Source organism: Rhopalosiphum maidis, chromosome 4 (genome assembly GCF_003676215.2).
Source record: "Rhopalosiphum maidis isolate BTI-1 chromosome 4, ASM367621v3, whole genome shotgun sequence".
NCBI lineage: Eukaryota > Metazoa > Arthropoda > Insecta > Hemiptera > Aphididae > Rhopalosiphum > Rhopalosiphum maidis.
In genome coordinates this window covers 45,601,299-45,619,396 of record NC_040880.1, presented here as the reverse complement: position 1 = coordinate 45,619,396, position 18,098 = coordinate 45,601,299, and the positions used below count along the sequence as shown (strand labels likewise).

Genomic DNA, 18,098 nt, shown 5'->3' with positions numbered 1-18,098 from the left:
ATTTCAAAATCAACTAAACATTACAGAAAATTTGTTTATTATATATGTATTTATAATAATATACAAAAACATATTTTATTTTTATACCAAATAATGGCTTACAAATATGAAATAATACACCAATTTTAGATTATAAAAAAAATAATAGTAATAATGATACTTATTTTAAATAACAACAAAAAATAATAATAATATAATATAGAACTCAATTTTAACATCATGAAATACAATACAATGGATACAATGGTTTTGAAAATATCATAAATCAAAATTTCTCCAAAAGTTGTTATAATAAATGTGGTTTGTCTATCTAAATTTACCAACGATTGACGATTTTTAAAAGTAACAAACAAACATTGTACATAACTATTACATTGATAATCGCATAAAAAAATTCAACATTAATTTGGTTTTTAGGAAATAAAATAACATAAAGTATAGTTCGAGATAAATAAATACACTTTGGAATAATTAAAAAAAAAAAATATGGTAGCTATTGAAACGTAAACAAATATATAGGTAGTAATATAAAAGCGATGTGAAATGTTTGGTTACAACATAATAATATACTAGTATTGGTTGAAGGCAAATAAAGGGTAATTGTTACTAAAATATTATAAATTTTGTTATGTTTTAAATAAATCTGAAGATAGTTATATAATTATAATATGTTTAGAACCTATTTATTTTGAAAAAAAATTGTTTAAAACCCTTCTAGAGTTTTTTAATAATTTAAATTATAATTTATAATTTTTGACAGCAAAAAATTATATGAAGTTTTGTAACATACAGTTAATATTTTTTGTTAATTTACCATGTGTCTGATGGACTATTATTTGATGCAGGACTTTTTCTTTCTGCTCCTGGAGCTGGACTAATACCAAATAATCCACCAACTGGACACCTTTTATTCAATTCTATAAAAATAAATATAACACTTTAATAAAATAAATAAAAATTTTAAAACATTTTTTTATACAACCTATAAAAATAATAATAATGATGTCTTATAGGTACTATTATATTACAGTACAATTAAGAAAACAGTTTAATACCCTCAAAGATGGTATATTCACTGCATATTTATATCATCTAAATAACTAAGAGAATCTATGAAAAATTAGATTTAATTAATCATTACAGTTTATAGAGAAATTAAATTTTTAATTCCAAAATATTTTTATGTTAAAATACTTGTCTAATTAAAAATTCTGTTTATGTTAAATATTTTAAGAATAAAAATTAATTTTTAAGAAGTCAATAATGTTCTATAAGTTGAATTAACAAAATAACAATACATGAGTATAAAAAAGGATTAACAAGTGACAATAGCTATGCTGTACATTAGGTTTCAAGTAGTTAACTTTTATGGGCGTGTTAAATCTGAATTCAATGGTATATTATTGAAAATAATTCTGAGCAAAGATGTCCTCTTATCACTATTTGTTTTTTTATAGAAGTATATTTTGTGATATATATTTTTTTTAAAAAGCTATTATTTTACTTTTAGTATTACTGTAGGTTGCTTGTAAATAAAGTTTAAATTTATATGCATATAAAAATAAATTGTACTTTGTATTTTTAATATTTTTATACAGATATAATAACAACTTATGTAGGATTTTATATTACATTTTCAAGACTTTTGGCCCGGCAAACAATTAAAACAAATGAAAATTGATCATGTCTATAAAAAAATGTTGAAAATGTTATTGTATAATGAAAATAAAATAATATAAATATTTGGTAAAAATTTCAAGTATCTATTGTTATTATTATTTTTAAATACAATAAAATAACAAAATTGTTTGATATTCCAATATGGTCAGTTTTTTAATTAAAAAATACTCTACTTAATTTTGTAGAAAAATTGAGTTACAATTTTATAAAGTAAGTTGTGTTATGGATATGCATAATAAAAAGGTTAAAAAATTTAATTTTTTCTGAAAATGTGTATTTAGGTACTCCCTTTCAATCCCAGAAAACCTCATTTTAAATCATCCAAGTGAAATGAAGGTAGAGTTACCTGAAATCGTGATCACACTATATACAAGGAACTTCAATAAATTATATAAATGGATTTGTAGTACCAAAACCTATATATATTAAAACTTTTTTTATTTGTAAAAAATACACAAGAAATTATGTTTAAACTTCCTGAAAACGTTTAAACATAGTTCAACAATACATTGGTAAGATTATGTTGTATATATTTTGTAATTTATACCATAAAAAATTAAAGAATAATACATTTTTATGACAAATTTTAAATTTTAAAATAATGTAAAGCAAATAATGATTTGCAATTGAAGTCTATAATACATAATAAAAATGTAGTATCTTACCTGCTATAGATAACAATATTTTTCTTCGAGCGCCTAGGGCTGTAACACCAATTTCACGTAGGTCACTTTCTGTCAATGTCTTGAAAGTAGTCCAATCAATTTCATGAGATTTAAATAAATCTGGAGGACAATTATACCATATTATATTATGAGATTATGTTGAATTGAATAGCTAACTTACTTATATATTTATCTAAGCCAAGAATTGCCAAATGAGATGGTAAATCAGCAAATGAAGAAGATGTGATTTTAGACACAGTCGATGTAGGCGTGGAGTCAAGATGGTTACTCATTTCCATCGATGCCAATTCAGATGTATCATTATTTATTTCTGGTGTAGAGTTACTCCATATATTTAACTCATTCTATAAATATTAAAATAATATCAATAAAAAATTAAATAATTTAAATAATTGAAAATTAATTTACATCCCGTTGTCCTTTTAAAACTGCTGAAGGACTTGATTGACTAAAACCATAACCAGACCATACAGATGTCGGAACTCTTATTTCTGATCGATTTGGTTTTGTTTGAGACACTATTTAACATATACAACGCAAATATTATGATATTGCAGTTTTTAATATTTAACTCATCTACCTTGTGTTGCAGCAACTCGTAAATTATGGTAATCATAAGTAATTGGCTGTCTTCGAAAACCAGGTGCACGGTTTTCAAAGATTTCTAAATCTAATGAAGAAAATCAATTATTTACTTAAAACTAGTTAAAACATTTTATACATTATTATTCAAAGTTAACATAAGTTAAAATTTAAAAACTTTTTGATAAAATAAAAGTACCTAATTCATTACATGATGACAACAAACTTTGATTTGGAGAAGTATTTGAGTCTTGAATATAATTAAATGCTAAAATAATGGAAAAAGTAATTATATTAGGTACCTATTTATATTGTCTATAACAATGGTTCTCAAACAGTGAGATGCAAAAAAAAACATGGTTGTACTTGTATATGAAATATAAATAAAGTAATTAAGTAATATACTCCATATTATAATATAAAAATATTAAATAATACTATTTTTAGACTTTTAGTCATCAGTGGTACATAACTGTATTGTAATAGAAATGCGAAAAAAAAATTTTTGAGAACCTCTAGTTTAACATAATAATGTATGATAATTTACTTGATTTTCCAATGTGATTATTATTAGTTGATAAATTGTCCATTTTTATATCATTAGCCAATTGTTGTATTCTTGGGCCCAAAACGTTAATCTGAGAAATATTTCCATGGTTGCTTACCAAAGGTAAATTGATTACACTATTTTGACACGATGTAGAAATTGATCCAGGGAAATTTGTAAAATTACTAAACCCGCCTAAATTGTTAAAAGATTTATTTGAATATCGATTTCCACTGAAAAATTCTCCATTGGAAACTAAAAATGATGGATTTTCATTTGACACATTATACGTATTTGGTATACTTGGTGATATTATTTCTCCAGTACCACCCAGTAAACACTTTCTACCTTCATAAATGTTACCTATAAAAATAATAATAAGTATTTAATGCATTGTACAATATTATATAATTGTGTAAAAATTATTTTAAAAAAAATTAACTTATTAACAAAATAAATAATTATTAATTTAAATGTCTTAAATTATCTATTTATGTGTGATTTTATAAATAAAATGATGAAATAAAAATAAATGTTTACTTATTTAGTCAACACTTACCTACAGATCTTTCAAAACCTTTTATTGAAACGGTATATATATTTTGACTAGCTTTATGTCGAAGTGATATATAAATGTCTAAACGTTGCATTACACTGTCAATTTGTTCGTGGGTTAGTACCATTTCGTCTTGCGGAATGTCAAACATAAGAAGCAATGGTAATGAACCCTAAAAATAAAAAATGCAATCTTTAAATATTAATTTATTTAAATTCAGCAGAATATGAATAAAAATATTACAATAAGCATTTGACGAGCTGCGTAGACATTATGTATATGACCAGTGATGGTAACACTGCTTTTTTTAATGGAAGGTATATTTGGATCCTTAGCATCTGGAAACAATATTTGGGCTCCAGTTCGGCGAGTGATAGCTCTAAGTGTTTCATTACCTGGCCCCATTACTATTTTATGATGTTGAGGAGATATTTCCATAACCATAAGTATTAAAACTTGATTCTAAAATTGTAACAATATTATTATTTTGTATTAATTGTATTCTCTTATTTTTCATTGATAGCTTAATAAAAATAATAGTAAAATGCATAACATTTTATTTATAATAAATATATTAAACTATACTGAAATTATTTAATTTAAACTTGATAATTATTTATTGTTATTGAATTATAGACTTAAATGCCACTTTTCAATTATTTTTAGTATAAAAAATTTTATCAAATATATTTTAAATAAAATAAAATTTTTAACTTAGTTATATTACTTTCAAATAAAGAAGTAACTTATAAGTATTTAAAGTATTTAATAATAATAACATTTTTTATCAAAATAGTGTAGTTGAACATTTTTTAGGTGAAAATGTACAGCTTAAAACTTTTATACCCACCCTCTAAAATAAAAAAAATAAAAAAATGGTGTACAAAATAAGAAAAAAATATATTACAAAAACAATTAAACCCTTGGTATATAATAGGCCTGGGGCAATATAATTTTAGGGCCTTTTAATATTTGTCAAATGTAGTTAAAAAAAAAAAAAGGTAATAACATATTTACATCAGTGAACAAAATTTTTATTTACAGAACATAAATTAATTTTTAATACTTGAATAATATTTAAATATAATTATAAACTATATATTATAGAATATAGATAGTGATAATAATGTTAGTACAAATGAAAAATATTAATTAAAGTTTACTGATATATATAATTTAAATGTCTAACTAAAGTAATAAGAGGTATCATAAAAAATTTCACAGTGCCACTTTAATATTTAATCATCAACAGGAGTCTGGGGCCTCAAATAATATCGGAAACCGGGGCTACAGCCCCCCTAGACCCCCATAAGCTGGACTCTCTGTATAATAAAAACATTTAAATTTGAATTAAGCAAATAATAAAAATTACTCAATTTTCATACTTATTGAATGACTTAAGCAATCATCTAACCTGTTATAAGTACCTAATTTAAAATATTAAATTCATTTATACCATTATATGAATAGTATAAAAAGCTAATGAAACATGTTTTGTTCTGAATTAATATGAATATTATTACTTAATAGTTTACCATGTAAATAATATATTAATATATATATATATAAATTTAATTTGTGTTGGAACAATACAATTATTTATACAATTATAAATTATATCCTAATAAGTAATAATTTGTTCTCAATTAACATATCATTTCATATCTTACTGCAAGATTTCCACACATATGAGTTATAAGTTGCATAGTAGCTTCTTTCACTCTTACAACATCCCATTCATGTCCTTTAACCATAACCATAGTTGAATGAAGCTTTGGTCTAGTGCGAAACATTACATGAACATTAAAATTTTCTTGAATAGAGCCAATGTATGGGAATTGACTAGATGGATCTTGATAATTTTGAACAGTCCCAATGTTTGGCCAGTCAAAACAAAATATCAATGGAGTCAATTCCTAAAAATAAAAATAATTTAATTTATATATTAAATAATGGAAACAAGATCCTTCCTTTTACCAATTACTTATAATTCTAGATATTTTTTTGTATTTTTAAATTACAGTTTCAGTAATTAAAAATATTTGCCTACACTTTCTAACAAATACAGCTTATAATTAATATATTTTTATTTTCTCTGTTAACAGTCTTGATCCTCTATTTTCTTTAGTATAACCTACATTTTTAGTACACTTCAAACAGTTCAAACCACAAGAAACCACAACTGACGATAAAACACGTAATCCGTGGATCCGAGTGACTTGTGTCACCCAACATCAGTCTCATAGCCAGTGGGGGATCCAAGGGAAGGGTAAAAGGATAAATACCCCCCCCCTTGAGCTTATTATATTTAAATTTTATAAATTTATAAAAGTATAAAATGTTGTCATTGATACCAGTTTGTAAGAATAAATTCTAAACGGTGAATATTATAATAAGTAAATAATATAAATAATTAATGTTTATATTAATAAGTATGTTATTAAGTAGATATGAATAGTATCTGATGGATATATTTTAATTACCCCTTCCCCACTCTGATGAATTTCTGGATCCACCCCTGCTCATGGTAGTAACCACATGATGGGGGAATTCCTTTATTTGAATGCACGTCATGCATGGTGGAATTGTGGTTTCTTATGAAAAGTATAGAAAACATTTCGTAGATATTCAATTCATTATTGTTTCATATTTTCAGTTATATAGGTATTTTAATAATAATTATTATTAAAAAATGAATAGTTTAAAACATAATATAATATAACTAATAACAATTTAATGCTTACTCGAACACGAGCTCTAGCTCGTTCTACAGCGTTACAATTGCCAGCAATAGAAACTTGATTACTTTTTTCTAACAAACTTGTTCTGTTTGAATCTGGAAAGTGTATATGACAACCTGTGTTTTCCATCACTTGTTTAATGGTCAGACCGCCACGACCGATAATATGCGAGTGATCAGTGTAACTAAGATCTAGCTTCATTGTTACGCGATTGCTCTAAATATAATATGATAATTTTTGAGTAGTTGTAAAAATTATTCAAAGTAACAGAAAATATTCTCACTCGATCATCCAATACACTCATCACTTGCATTTTGGCCGCCTTTACATCTTCTGGGAGTCCTGCGATTCGAACATGTGGGTCTACAAAATACATAAAATACATTTTAGCTTAGAATATTATACACTTAGAAGTACCTACAAATATCTATGTATTTTTTATTTATATATAATATTATTGTTGTAATTCATAAAAAGTACAATTAAGATAATTTGGTGTTACTGTGTTAGAAACTTGCTTTTTTCATTCATCTTTTGAGGCTATTAAATGTGTAGCTATAAATGTATTTAAAATCAACAATAAATTATGATATTCAAAAAATTATATCGAATGTAAATTCAATATTTTTAGAACTTTACATACTCATTAAATACATCAAACTTTTGAACAATAATAAAAGTCATAGGTAAAGAAATGCTGGTTAAAAATGTTGAGATATTGATGCAGTAAAAATGAAATTTAGTTAAACATTTATGATTTATAAATTAGATTAGATAATTTCTAATCTTTAAATACCAAATTCCAAAATAAATTTTATTAAATAAATCTAAACATAGTATACAGGTTAACAGTAAAGAATGAACATTCATAATTTTGAAACAAGAACCTATACTTTTAATTTAATTAACTATCTGAAACAATATTTTTTCTATAAAAATGTTTATGTTTAAATATAAATTATTAAGTAAGTACCTACCTGTTTTCTGAGTATATAATTAACGAGCATATTCAGGGACGACTCAGAAAAAAATCGTGGGGAGTAGAGTCTTCAAAATTTCCAACTATAATTTGAAATTCCAAATTTTTGATAACTATTAAATTACTTTTAGTTTACTATACATTTTAGATTCTGAACGGGGTGATAAATGTATTGATTTTACAATGATATGTTTCTTTTTGTATCTCTCATCACGTTTTGGAGTAGTAATAGTGCTTTGATTTTTGACTTCTGCCCCTCTTTGAAAAGAAAAATGAATCTAGTTGGTACCTAAGGAGTAAGGGAGTCAAAAATAAAAAATTTCTAGAAGTTTTCAAAAGCGGCAGGAAAACCTTAAAAAAGTAACAAAAAAACGGGAAATTGTACGCATTATCAGTTTTCGACAAAATCGATTTTTTTATTTTGCTGTAACTCAAAAACGAATCATTTAAAATACTTTAAATTTTCACCAAATGTTTATATTAGCATTATCTATTTACTATTAAATTTTCAAAATGTTTTGACTTTTTTAAAGCTATTTATAGACAATAAAAAATTGATAAAAAAATGTAGCATTCCATAAAATGTAATTGAAGGTTTATAATAAATTGTTCTTATTGTAGAAAAAAGAAAATCAAAAAACGTTAGTCACAATTTTGTTTATAAGCATTTTAAGTTCAAATGTTTACAAAATATGTCAAAATCGCGAAAATTTGCAAGTAATTTTGATATTGGAAATTTCATAAAATTTTTGTGATTTATGCCTAAGATTAAAAAACCTAATACAAGGTTCTCCATAACTTTTTCTTCTAATAACTGTAAAAAAGACCAGCGTCAATATAGAAAAAAATATATGAGGGCATAAAAGTAATTTTCTATGAAATCGCGTAAAATAACGATATATCCTAAAACCATTTAAAATATTTGTTGTTATTCAAAAAGTATAAATCGTAGAAACTTGAAACTTTCACCAGTAGTTGAGAAAAATAAATATTACAATTTAAATACTTGTAATGATATAATAGATCCTAAACTGACAAATCATCTCCGTTCAGAATCGTTTTTTGTATACACAATGATACCTGTCAATGTACATTCAAATTTAACATAATATCCATTATAATGACCTACTCTCCACCAGTACAGTTTATTTAATTTTCCTCTCCACGTTTTAAAACAATTTAAATTAATTCAGACGAAAATAATTTACATTCTGCCGACTGAAAATCAAATATTGCCAAGTGGGTGACCCCCCCATGACCACCCATCAGTTCGTTCCTGAGCATATTCGAAGTTTGGATGAGCGAGTTGTAGGCGTAGAGCCGTAGACTGTAGACTACAATTTTCGGAGCGTAATTGCGGTGTCCTTAATTGTAATTACGTATTTACGTGGCACGTGGACAATTCATACTTACTCTTATTAACTGAATGTTAGTAAGCAAAAATGCATATAAATAAAAATTATTTAACGTAAAATCTCAATAAATCAATGATAATATTTAAAAATATTCGATTTCGGATTTTATTGGGTGTTCATTGATAAAATAACTAACCTGTATAATAAATGTATTAAATATTTATGCAGTATGCATTATCTTCAATAGAGATCTTCAAATATAAATCATAATACGTATTAAGTATTAACTCTTATTATATTATGACTATAATTTATGGGATTCCCACTTTCTTAGTAAACATTTTTGTTCATAATAGAATTAGGATTAGGTACATAAACAATATTTCATAAGTATTTGTAACACTAAATATGTCTATTATGCAAATCGTAAGTCTAACTCCGCCTTATAAATCGTAATATACCTATATAATATTTCCCATCTATTTAAAAATTAATTAAGATTGTGACGAATGCAGGTAATTTTTAAGCTTCTTAGCAATAAAAATCCTCGGATTAAAAATTACCTATGTATATTTTCTACTTCAATTATACGCAGCAATAGTAAATACTTATACCTAGAGTGTAAGAGTGTTCATTCTTTATATGAGTATAAAGTACAATATTATTATACCATAGAATAAAAATGAATATGATAATTTAAACAGTGAACAGGTGTGAATGTATGATGTACCTATCAACCTATCTAATATTTTAATAAACCTACTATAAAACGTAAAAAGTGATCACAATCTAAACATTCAAATATTTAATTAATACGTTGTCTTTATCAATTGAAATGTAATCCTTGATGCGCCTTATGGATGTGCTTTAAATTAAATGTAATCACTAATCAGTAATCACTATCCTGTTCCAGACTTTTATACATAATAGTTAATACTATATACACATTAGTATTTAGTATATTATAGAAATTATGTGTTAACAATTTACAAATATTCGTTTAACGACAATGTCCTACAGGTGTCATTATTAAAAACAGAAAACAAAATTTTCGATGTGTACCTTATTTAATTAAAAAAAAAATTTGAATGTAATAGTAGAATAATTAATACAAATCAATACATTTATTATGTATCAATACAAAATATTTTAATATAGTATATTACGTCTATAAATATTATAATTATTTATTTGCAATTTAATTTCAACTAAATTTTTATTTAAATAGGATATTAAATTGTATACCAAAATGTAAAGGTTTAATATTTAATAAAGTAATAATCTACTAATATCACAGAATATAACAATATTTTAATAGGTAAAGTATAAATAACAAGCTGATGGTTTTTAAGAAAAAGACTATACAATTATTTATAAAAATATTAAATATGTTGTAATACTTTTGTATTCTTTGTATAATTGATCAATTAACAATTAAAACATATTTATAAATAATATAGCTATGAAATGTGCAGTATTCAAAATTATTGTCTGTCTACATACATTTTGTAACATACCTTGAGTTTTATGAGCCTTATACTCAGTATTTAAAATTTCTATCCATAAAGTATCATCCTTAGTTGACCAAAAGAACGTTTGCTGAGGTTGGTAATTTAAAAACTTTAAAGCCTCTTTATTCCGTCTTAGATCAGTCAACAATTGAAATAAACGAGACGTGTTTATCATTGTATTAATAACAATAAAAGTAATATCATCAATAACAAATAATAAAATAAAATTTTATGTACATTAGAAATTGAATGTAAAAATCTTTAAGAGAACTACGAACTTGTCTCGTCTATTTATTTATGTAAAGAATAAAGATAACTAAATTTTTAACGATATATATTTTAGTTGCCGGACGGTCTAACAGATTTGTAAAGTAGGGATATAATCTTGCGAATGTGATATTTATAGTAATCAAGTAATATGAATTGATATGGCTGTCAGGCAGTGGGCTGTTGCTATCCGAAAAATAACATTATCAATGATTCCATTATTTATAATTATATTAATACTATTTTAATTATAATTCATTTTTTTCTTTTTTTCTTCATTAGAAATATCAGAAATGACTAAAATTGCTTAAAATATAATTCAAAGTAGTTATTTTTATTTCAAATTCAAAAAAGTTTGGTCATCTTAAAATAACACTAATAAAGTTATAACTAACAATCATAATAATTACCAATAGGTGGTATAATAATGTAGATACAGACTATATTGTTTTTAAATCCATGCATATATCTAGGTATTATCAAAGGTAAATATACAGACAGTAAATAATTACTATTAATAATATATATATAATTATTAATTTTAGATTTTATATAATACATACAAAAATAAAATAATATGTATATTTGCAAGTTTTATTTTTAAATTTCATATTCAATATGTTATTTACTTTTTAGCGTGGTTGTACCTTGTATAATATTTCTCATGAAATTTGAATGTTATAAAATATAAAAATTAATAAGCATATAACAGGTTTACAGGATTTAATAAAATTAAGTTATTGTTGTTTACGTTATTCACGTAGTTTAGCATTTATTATTTAATAGCGAAATTTAATTGATTATTTATATAATATAAAGCGGGGTTATTTTAACAGTAAACACTCTTTACCTCGGTGGCTCGGTAAAAGTATTTTTAATTCTTAGGGAATCAATAAATATTATAATTAATATTAATGTCACAATAATGTGTACTTAAATATCGGACAGAACTAAAATCAGAAAAACGAGAATATTTTTACTCAACTACAGAGTTTTGAAAAAATCGATTGTTTTTTTTTTATTTTGGTTCATAAAGGAATAACCATTTAACATTTACGACAGAGAATTTTCACCAAATATTTTGTATTAGCAATTTTAGACATGAAATAATTTTAAAATATATTTTGTCTTTTTTTAAGCTAATATAAATAAATTTTTTTAGTTTTCTATTTGAAAAAAATAAAAAAAATTGTGAAAAAATTGTTTTAATTATTAAGTTGTAAATCTAAAAAAAATGATTTAGATTTCTATGGGACTTGAAATTTAAAAACTTATTAGCTATTAGTATTACCCATCAAAATTTTTTGAGCCAATAAAATATATGAAAATTTAAAAAGACAGTTCTCTATGATGTGATGAATCTTTTGGCGAAAAAATATATTTTTTATTGAATATTTAATGAATGGTTCAAATTTTTAACTGAACTAGACTTAAGATATTTAACATACAATTCTAAAATGTTAGTATACAAAAATATTAGTCGACATTTTAAAATATAAGTTCGCGTATACAGTTCAAAATTACAAATTTTTAATTAGTTTTATACGATCTAAATTATGATTTCAGGTAAACGGTAGTTTAAAAAATGTAATATTTTAGTTCCATAAAATATTGTATTTATTTTATTGAATTCGGTCAAATTTATTAATATAACAAAAAGTTCTATAAAAAAGTAAAATAATCTAATGATAAGACACTAAGGACACTAAAGAACAGAAGGAATAGTTGAGACTGGATTTTAAAAAAAAATTTAGGGTGAATCAACGATATTTGTTTTATGATTGTTTTAAGTATTAGCATTCTTACGCAATTTGTCAAAATCAAGAAATATTGCAAATTATTTTGTTTTTTTATTTATCTATGTATGTTTGAAATTTAATATAAGATTTCATTATACCTACATAGAACTACGATTTATTTTCATACACAATTTAATGTTTTGGTGTAATTTTAAAAGTATTTTATTATTATTATTTAAGTAGCTTTTAATCATTTGTATACCATGACAATTCGACAATTATTTTCTGAAAGTATTAATAGTAGAAATTTGAAGAATTTCATAATTTCTTAGACTATCGTTTTCTTTGATCTATAAAATTGTCAACATATTTAGGCTAAATTTAAGCTGCTTATATAATGCATTTAAAGCATTTGTAATTATCTTTTTTTAAGTGTATAAAAAATTTTATATTAGGTAAAAAGGCCTAAACCCAAATTATGACAAATTGTATGCTATTAAAAGCGCAAATCTATTCACACTGTTCTATGACACATCAGTATTTACTTATAAGGTAATAAGTAATAATACTATAATAACAATAAATAATTATATATCAAGCAATATTATATGATATATGTTTTTGGAAAAATTGAGTTTAATTACCGTATTATTAATGGAAAAATAAATAAATTATAAAATATCCTTGGTAATAATTAATAAAGAACGTCTCATAGTTGTTTTTCGTAGGTAATACAATCATTAAAATATTATTATTGAATATTAACTAATAAATTAACACCTGCACTTTAATGATTATTGCAATGATGACCTACTCAATATGACACGGTATACCTGTCACCCGAAATTTGCTACGATGTGTATAGGACAGTGACTTTCCCAGTATTTGTTATTATATAATTTTTATAAATACTATAGGTTTACATTGAAAAAGTATAAACTTTATTAAATTGGATGTTTGTGATAAAATATAACAATATTCTGAAGCGCAATATTCTCCTGAGAATTTCTATAGATACATAAAATGACTTAAGTATTTAAAGTTTAGATGAGTGGACTAGGTATTATGAAAAACTACTAAAAGGTTATTAGATATACCAACCTTTTTTTGATTTTGCTCCAATTTTTAATCTAGTTGGCCACAAAATTAGTGTTCTTGTATCAGTCATTACCTTAAAAAAGAGTAAAATAGATATTAATTATTATATTATGTTAACTTGTTTGTTATTGTAATGTAAAAATAATAAAAATTATGTAATAATTAATGATAAAATAATAAAATAATTTATACATAAAAATTACTTTTTGAAAAAAGTTGACTGCTGTTATTCCGTCCTCACCATCACCTAAAAATACATGGTTAATGCAAATTAGATAAATATTTATTAAATATTTTTAAATGTTTAAATTATATTGAAGATTTACTATTTTTTTTATCAAACATGATTTAAGTTTGTAAAGTATCAAAATAAAAAAATATTTAATAGATACAGTTATTTATTATTTATAATTCGTAGATATATAATGGACTCTTATAAAATATATAAGCATCCTATATCATATACATATTATATTATACCCGTAAACTAACTATTAACTAGAATAAATAAATTTTCAATTATACAGTAATACTTCTTTGCTTAATTATATAGTTTGTAATTGCTTTAAAATTTGAAGACATTTACATGCTCATTCATTGTGATGTTCTCATTAAAATTTCGATATCTGAAATATTTTAAATATTCAAGACTTAATCATTAAAAATTAGAACGACACGATTCACACGTTAATTTTTCAATTTAAATATCAAAATCAATCGATAATAATATAATGTTTAATAAAATATAATATATATTAATATTATAATATAAATACTAAACAATGGTTAACATATGCTGTTCATATAGGTACAAATAAGAATACGATATAACATTAATTGATTTATTGTCTGCACGTATGATATTATTATGACAACAGAGTAACGATAAGGTAAATGCTTTCATTTTATCTATATTTTATACCGAATAATGTATTGTTTCATTTGTTTCAATGGAAAAATGTAATTGATTTATAATTAATTATAAAATAAAAATTACAGTGACATTAAAAAGAGATATTGTCTACTATAAATGTATCTACGTAGAAAAAATATATCACATACATAAGCTACCCTTTATTTATATTTTGTTCGCAATTTAATCGACACCAAAGGATAATTAATCATCTATAAATAATTTTATATGTACGTATATCATATTATTATTTTTTTTTTTAACGAAAATTTACAATCTGTGTACATTTGGTTTATAGTATAAACTTTATACAATAAGTAAATGTTGAAGGCTTAAAGTAAGAAAACAACTGGACATGTGGACTTGAGAGAAGGGGGCGTCTAGTGACACCACTTCAAATTTCATTACTCGTCAAAGGTTAATTGATTAGTAGATCTCTAGTCCAGCATCATTTTAATCGACGTAGTGGATTGACTGAGTTAGTTAAAGAATGGAGATTAGAGATAAGTAGATTTTGATGGTTAGTTGTGGCTGAGTGTAGTTTTTTATATTATTATTTAAAATTTTTAAATGTATACTTAATTTAATAAACACATTTTTAATAAATACAATAATCAAAATATATTTTTATGATCATTTCGGTATTACTGGTATTTATGTCATTAGATTCTAGTATCCCATGACTAAGAAGTAAAACTAAAGGTATTATGTAATATGTATACAAAGTAATACCGCAGTCTCCGTATTTTATAAACCACGTGGTTAACCCGTTATCATATATTACCAAATAATCAAAAATATTCAAATATTCCATCATGGGTTAGGTGGTCATTTAAAAGTGACTAATGAAATCATTTTACCTAATCAATATTACTTAATTGGATGAATATCAAAAAATTCTATACACGGACTAGACAGTAACTGTGTAGGTAGTACTTTTAGGCAGTGGTGTAGACATATAGAAGGTAGTAAGTAAGGTTGTAAGTATTAAATGGTAACCATAAATATATGGCATATATTATTTTGAAATCTTTGTGGTATAGTACTTATTAAATACCACGTTAGGCATAACAATTTGGAGCTGTTTAAACTTAACAGATATCTATAATATATCAATATCAATCCGTTTTACAGTACTTATAATTTTTTTGATTAACATTTAAAGAAATTTAATTTAATTTGTCGTATTCCAAAATCATTGAAATATCATAGTATTCATAAATTAAGATGTATTTATTTAATGTATACTTATAAAAATATATTTTAAAATTTTAAATCGAAGTATATGAATATAATATGTCTATTACTCTTTAGTCTATATTATAACATAATCCTTTCTAATATCAATGAATTTTAAAATTGATCTTCTACCTATTTTATTATAAATTAAAATCACATAAATATATTGTATTGTTTCCGTCTTACGAACATAACACGTTAAACAGTTACAAGTTTATGTTTAGAAGTTCCAATTATTTTGTGTACAATAATCTTTAATAATAGAGAGAATATACCTATGATCAAATTCAAAGATAAAACCATTATCTGAGCTTTCTCGTGGGTTTTTATGATATTTTAAATTGTATTCAATTTATGAACATTTTTAAATTTATATATTTCTTTGAGGAAGGTACCTAATATTACTAATATTGTCGATCCTAAATGTCCTAGAATTGTATTACTTACTACAGATAAAGTGATAAATGAAAAAATGTAATATAAAAAAGAAAGTCAAGGGGGGAAATATATCTGCCTAATCCTTGTAAATACGCTACTATATCGCATGACTACTAGTAACACGGAGACAATTGAAAAATAGATTATTACTTATTAGTATAAATATGTATCTTTATGACTTTGTTTATTAATTAAATGAATATATACATTTTGTACATACATTTAAAAAAAATGATTTTATTTTTATCAGATCGTTTAAAATTTGTAGTATGGGTTTTCCCCAGAATACTACTATTATATAACGACATATACCTATATATGTTATGAGTAATTTAATAATACATAATTTTAATTTTAATTTATATTCACAGTGGAATTAGATATATTTTTATTTTACTAAAAAATACTTACAGTGCAACATGGCCTCAAGTTTTTTTCTGTCGACTTTGAATCGTTCCTTGGCCAAATCATCGGCTGATTCTAATCCTAGAGAAGTCGCTAATTGATGCATTTCTTCTCGGCTGTCGCTATAACTTCTGCCCGATGTCCCTGTACCAGAATCTGATATTTCGGACATTGTATCCGAGCTGGCAGCCGAAGTCATCACGATCGAAGACATTGTGGCCATGCTGTTCGCTGTGCTGTTGGTCATTGTGCACTGCTTGAATAACACCGTTTGACTGTCTATTTGAGTAGAATAACCGGGACGTCCAAAATATATTGTACAATATAATACAGAAATCGCATTAGGTTATCTTAAGATAACAACTTAACAGATAATTTAATTTAAACCATAAGGTAAAGTTACTAAAATAAAATCCATCATAAACCTAATCAATTAATGGAGAGGATATACTATACATTTATTCAAAAGATGTAGGGGTCTCAAACATTAAATGTCATATCGCAATTTCGATTAATTATGTGTCCTATAGGTTATAATCTACACTTTTATGTAGACGATTTTTTGGCTTTGAATAATTTCCATACGATGGTTTTCTATATTTTCTATAATATTAAAATTTATTATGTAGGTACTTGTCTATTTGTATCTATGTATTTAGTTGAGTAAAAAATATTGTACATAATAATATTATAAATAATAGTATAGTAAGTAGATTGTAGATTTCTCATGAAAAAGAATTATCTAATACAAATTATTTGAAATTGTATATTGAAATTCAAAAAATAATAATGCTTTAATTTTAAAAGTTCTTATTAATGAGACTATTAATTGTAGATTATTGTATTTAATATTGTATCATTTATTATAAAATATACATAGTTTTTTCGGAGTTTATTGAATTAAAAAGTATAAGTCATAAATGTATTATTATTAAACAGTTGTTTTAAACTATATTTTTTTTTATAACTTTTGAATTCTTTAAATCCTAACACAAGTTTTTATAGTAAATAGTTAAATAGTGTTTAAAAGGTTATATTTTACACCTGCATTTTGAAAATAACATATGTAGATGTGTATCAAAATCTTTGGTTAAATTCAAAATTATAAATATCACAAGACACGAATCTTGATGACATTACATGATTTAAATTATAAAACTTTTGTTTTTGAGAGGAAAAGGAGCAATTATTAGTTTTTTTTAATTTCATAACTGAAAGTGTATATCTATTATAAATATTATAAATTAATATAATAATATTATTCTTAACTCTAAAGGTAACCAGTAAAAGGCTGCAATTAGGTATATATATATATATATATATATATTATATATTACAAAGTTTTCAAGTTGAAGTATGTTC

At 23.8% G+C, this 18,098-nt stretch overlaps 1 protein-coding gene across 2 annotated transcripts; it reads right to left on the bottom strand.

The window, feature by feature from the left end:
- Positions 1 to 272: 272 nt before the first annotated feature.
- On the bottom strand, positions 273 to 17,007 carry LOC113556573 (protein bicaudal C homolog 1). 2 transcript variants are annotated; one of them, XM_026961606.1, is made up of 15 exons: positions 16,743 to 16,983; positions 13,945 to 13,988; positions 13,745 to 13,814; positions 7,076 to 7,155; positions 6,796 to 7,008; positions 5,722 to 5,967; positions 4,295 to 4,513; positions 4,055 to 4,223; positions 3,496 to 3,858; positions 3,148 to 3,216; positions 2,947 to 3,036; positions 2,775 to 2,884; positions 2,527 to 2,710; positions 2,346 to 2,465; positions 273 to 917 (listed from the first exon to the last, which is right to left on the bottom strand). In XM_026961606.1, exons 1-15 carry the CDS (start codon positions 16,981 to 16,983, stop codon positions 811 to 813), a joined length of 2,325 nt encoding a protein of 774 aa, XP_026817407.1. In that variant the 3' UTR covers positions 273 to 810. The 2 variants fall into 2 exon arrangements, with proteins under 2 accessions (XP_026817407.1, XP_026817408.1); XM_026961607.1 differs by lacking the exon at positions 3,148 to 3,216 and having other exon boundaries at positions 16,743 to 17,007.
- Between the last annotated feature and the right edge of the window lie 1,091 nt (positions 17,008 to 18,098).

What these genes read in the sequence shown, in the direction of transcription:
- LOC113556573 (XM_026961606.1), bottom strand. Translation starts at nt 16,983, where the DNA reads ATGACCAACAGCACAGCGAACAGCATGGCCACAATGTCTTCGATCGTG. An exon ending in ACTTGAGGCCATGTTGCACT is followed by an intron (nt 13,989 to 16,742) that starts GTAAGTATTTTT and finishes ATGTATTTTTAG; the next exon opens with GTGATGGTGAGGACGGAATA. An exon ending in TGGCTTAGATAAATATATAA is followed by an intron (nt 2,466 to 2,526) that starts GTAAGTTAGCTA and finishes ATTGTCCTCCAG; the next exon opens with ATTTATTTAAATCTCATGAA.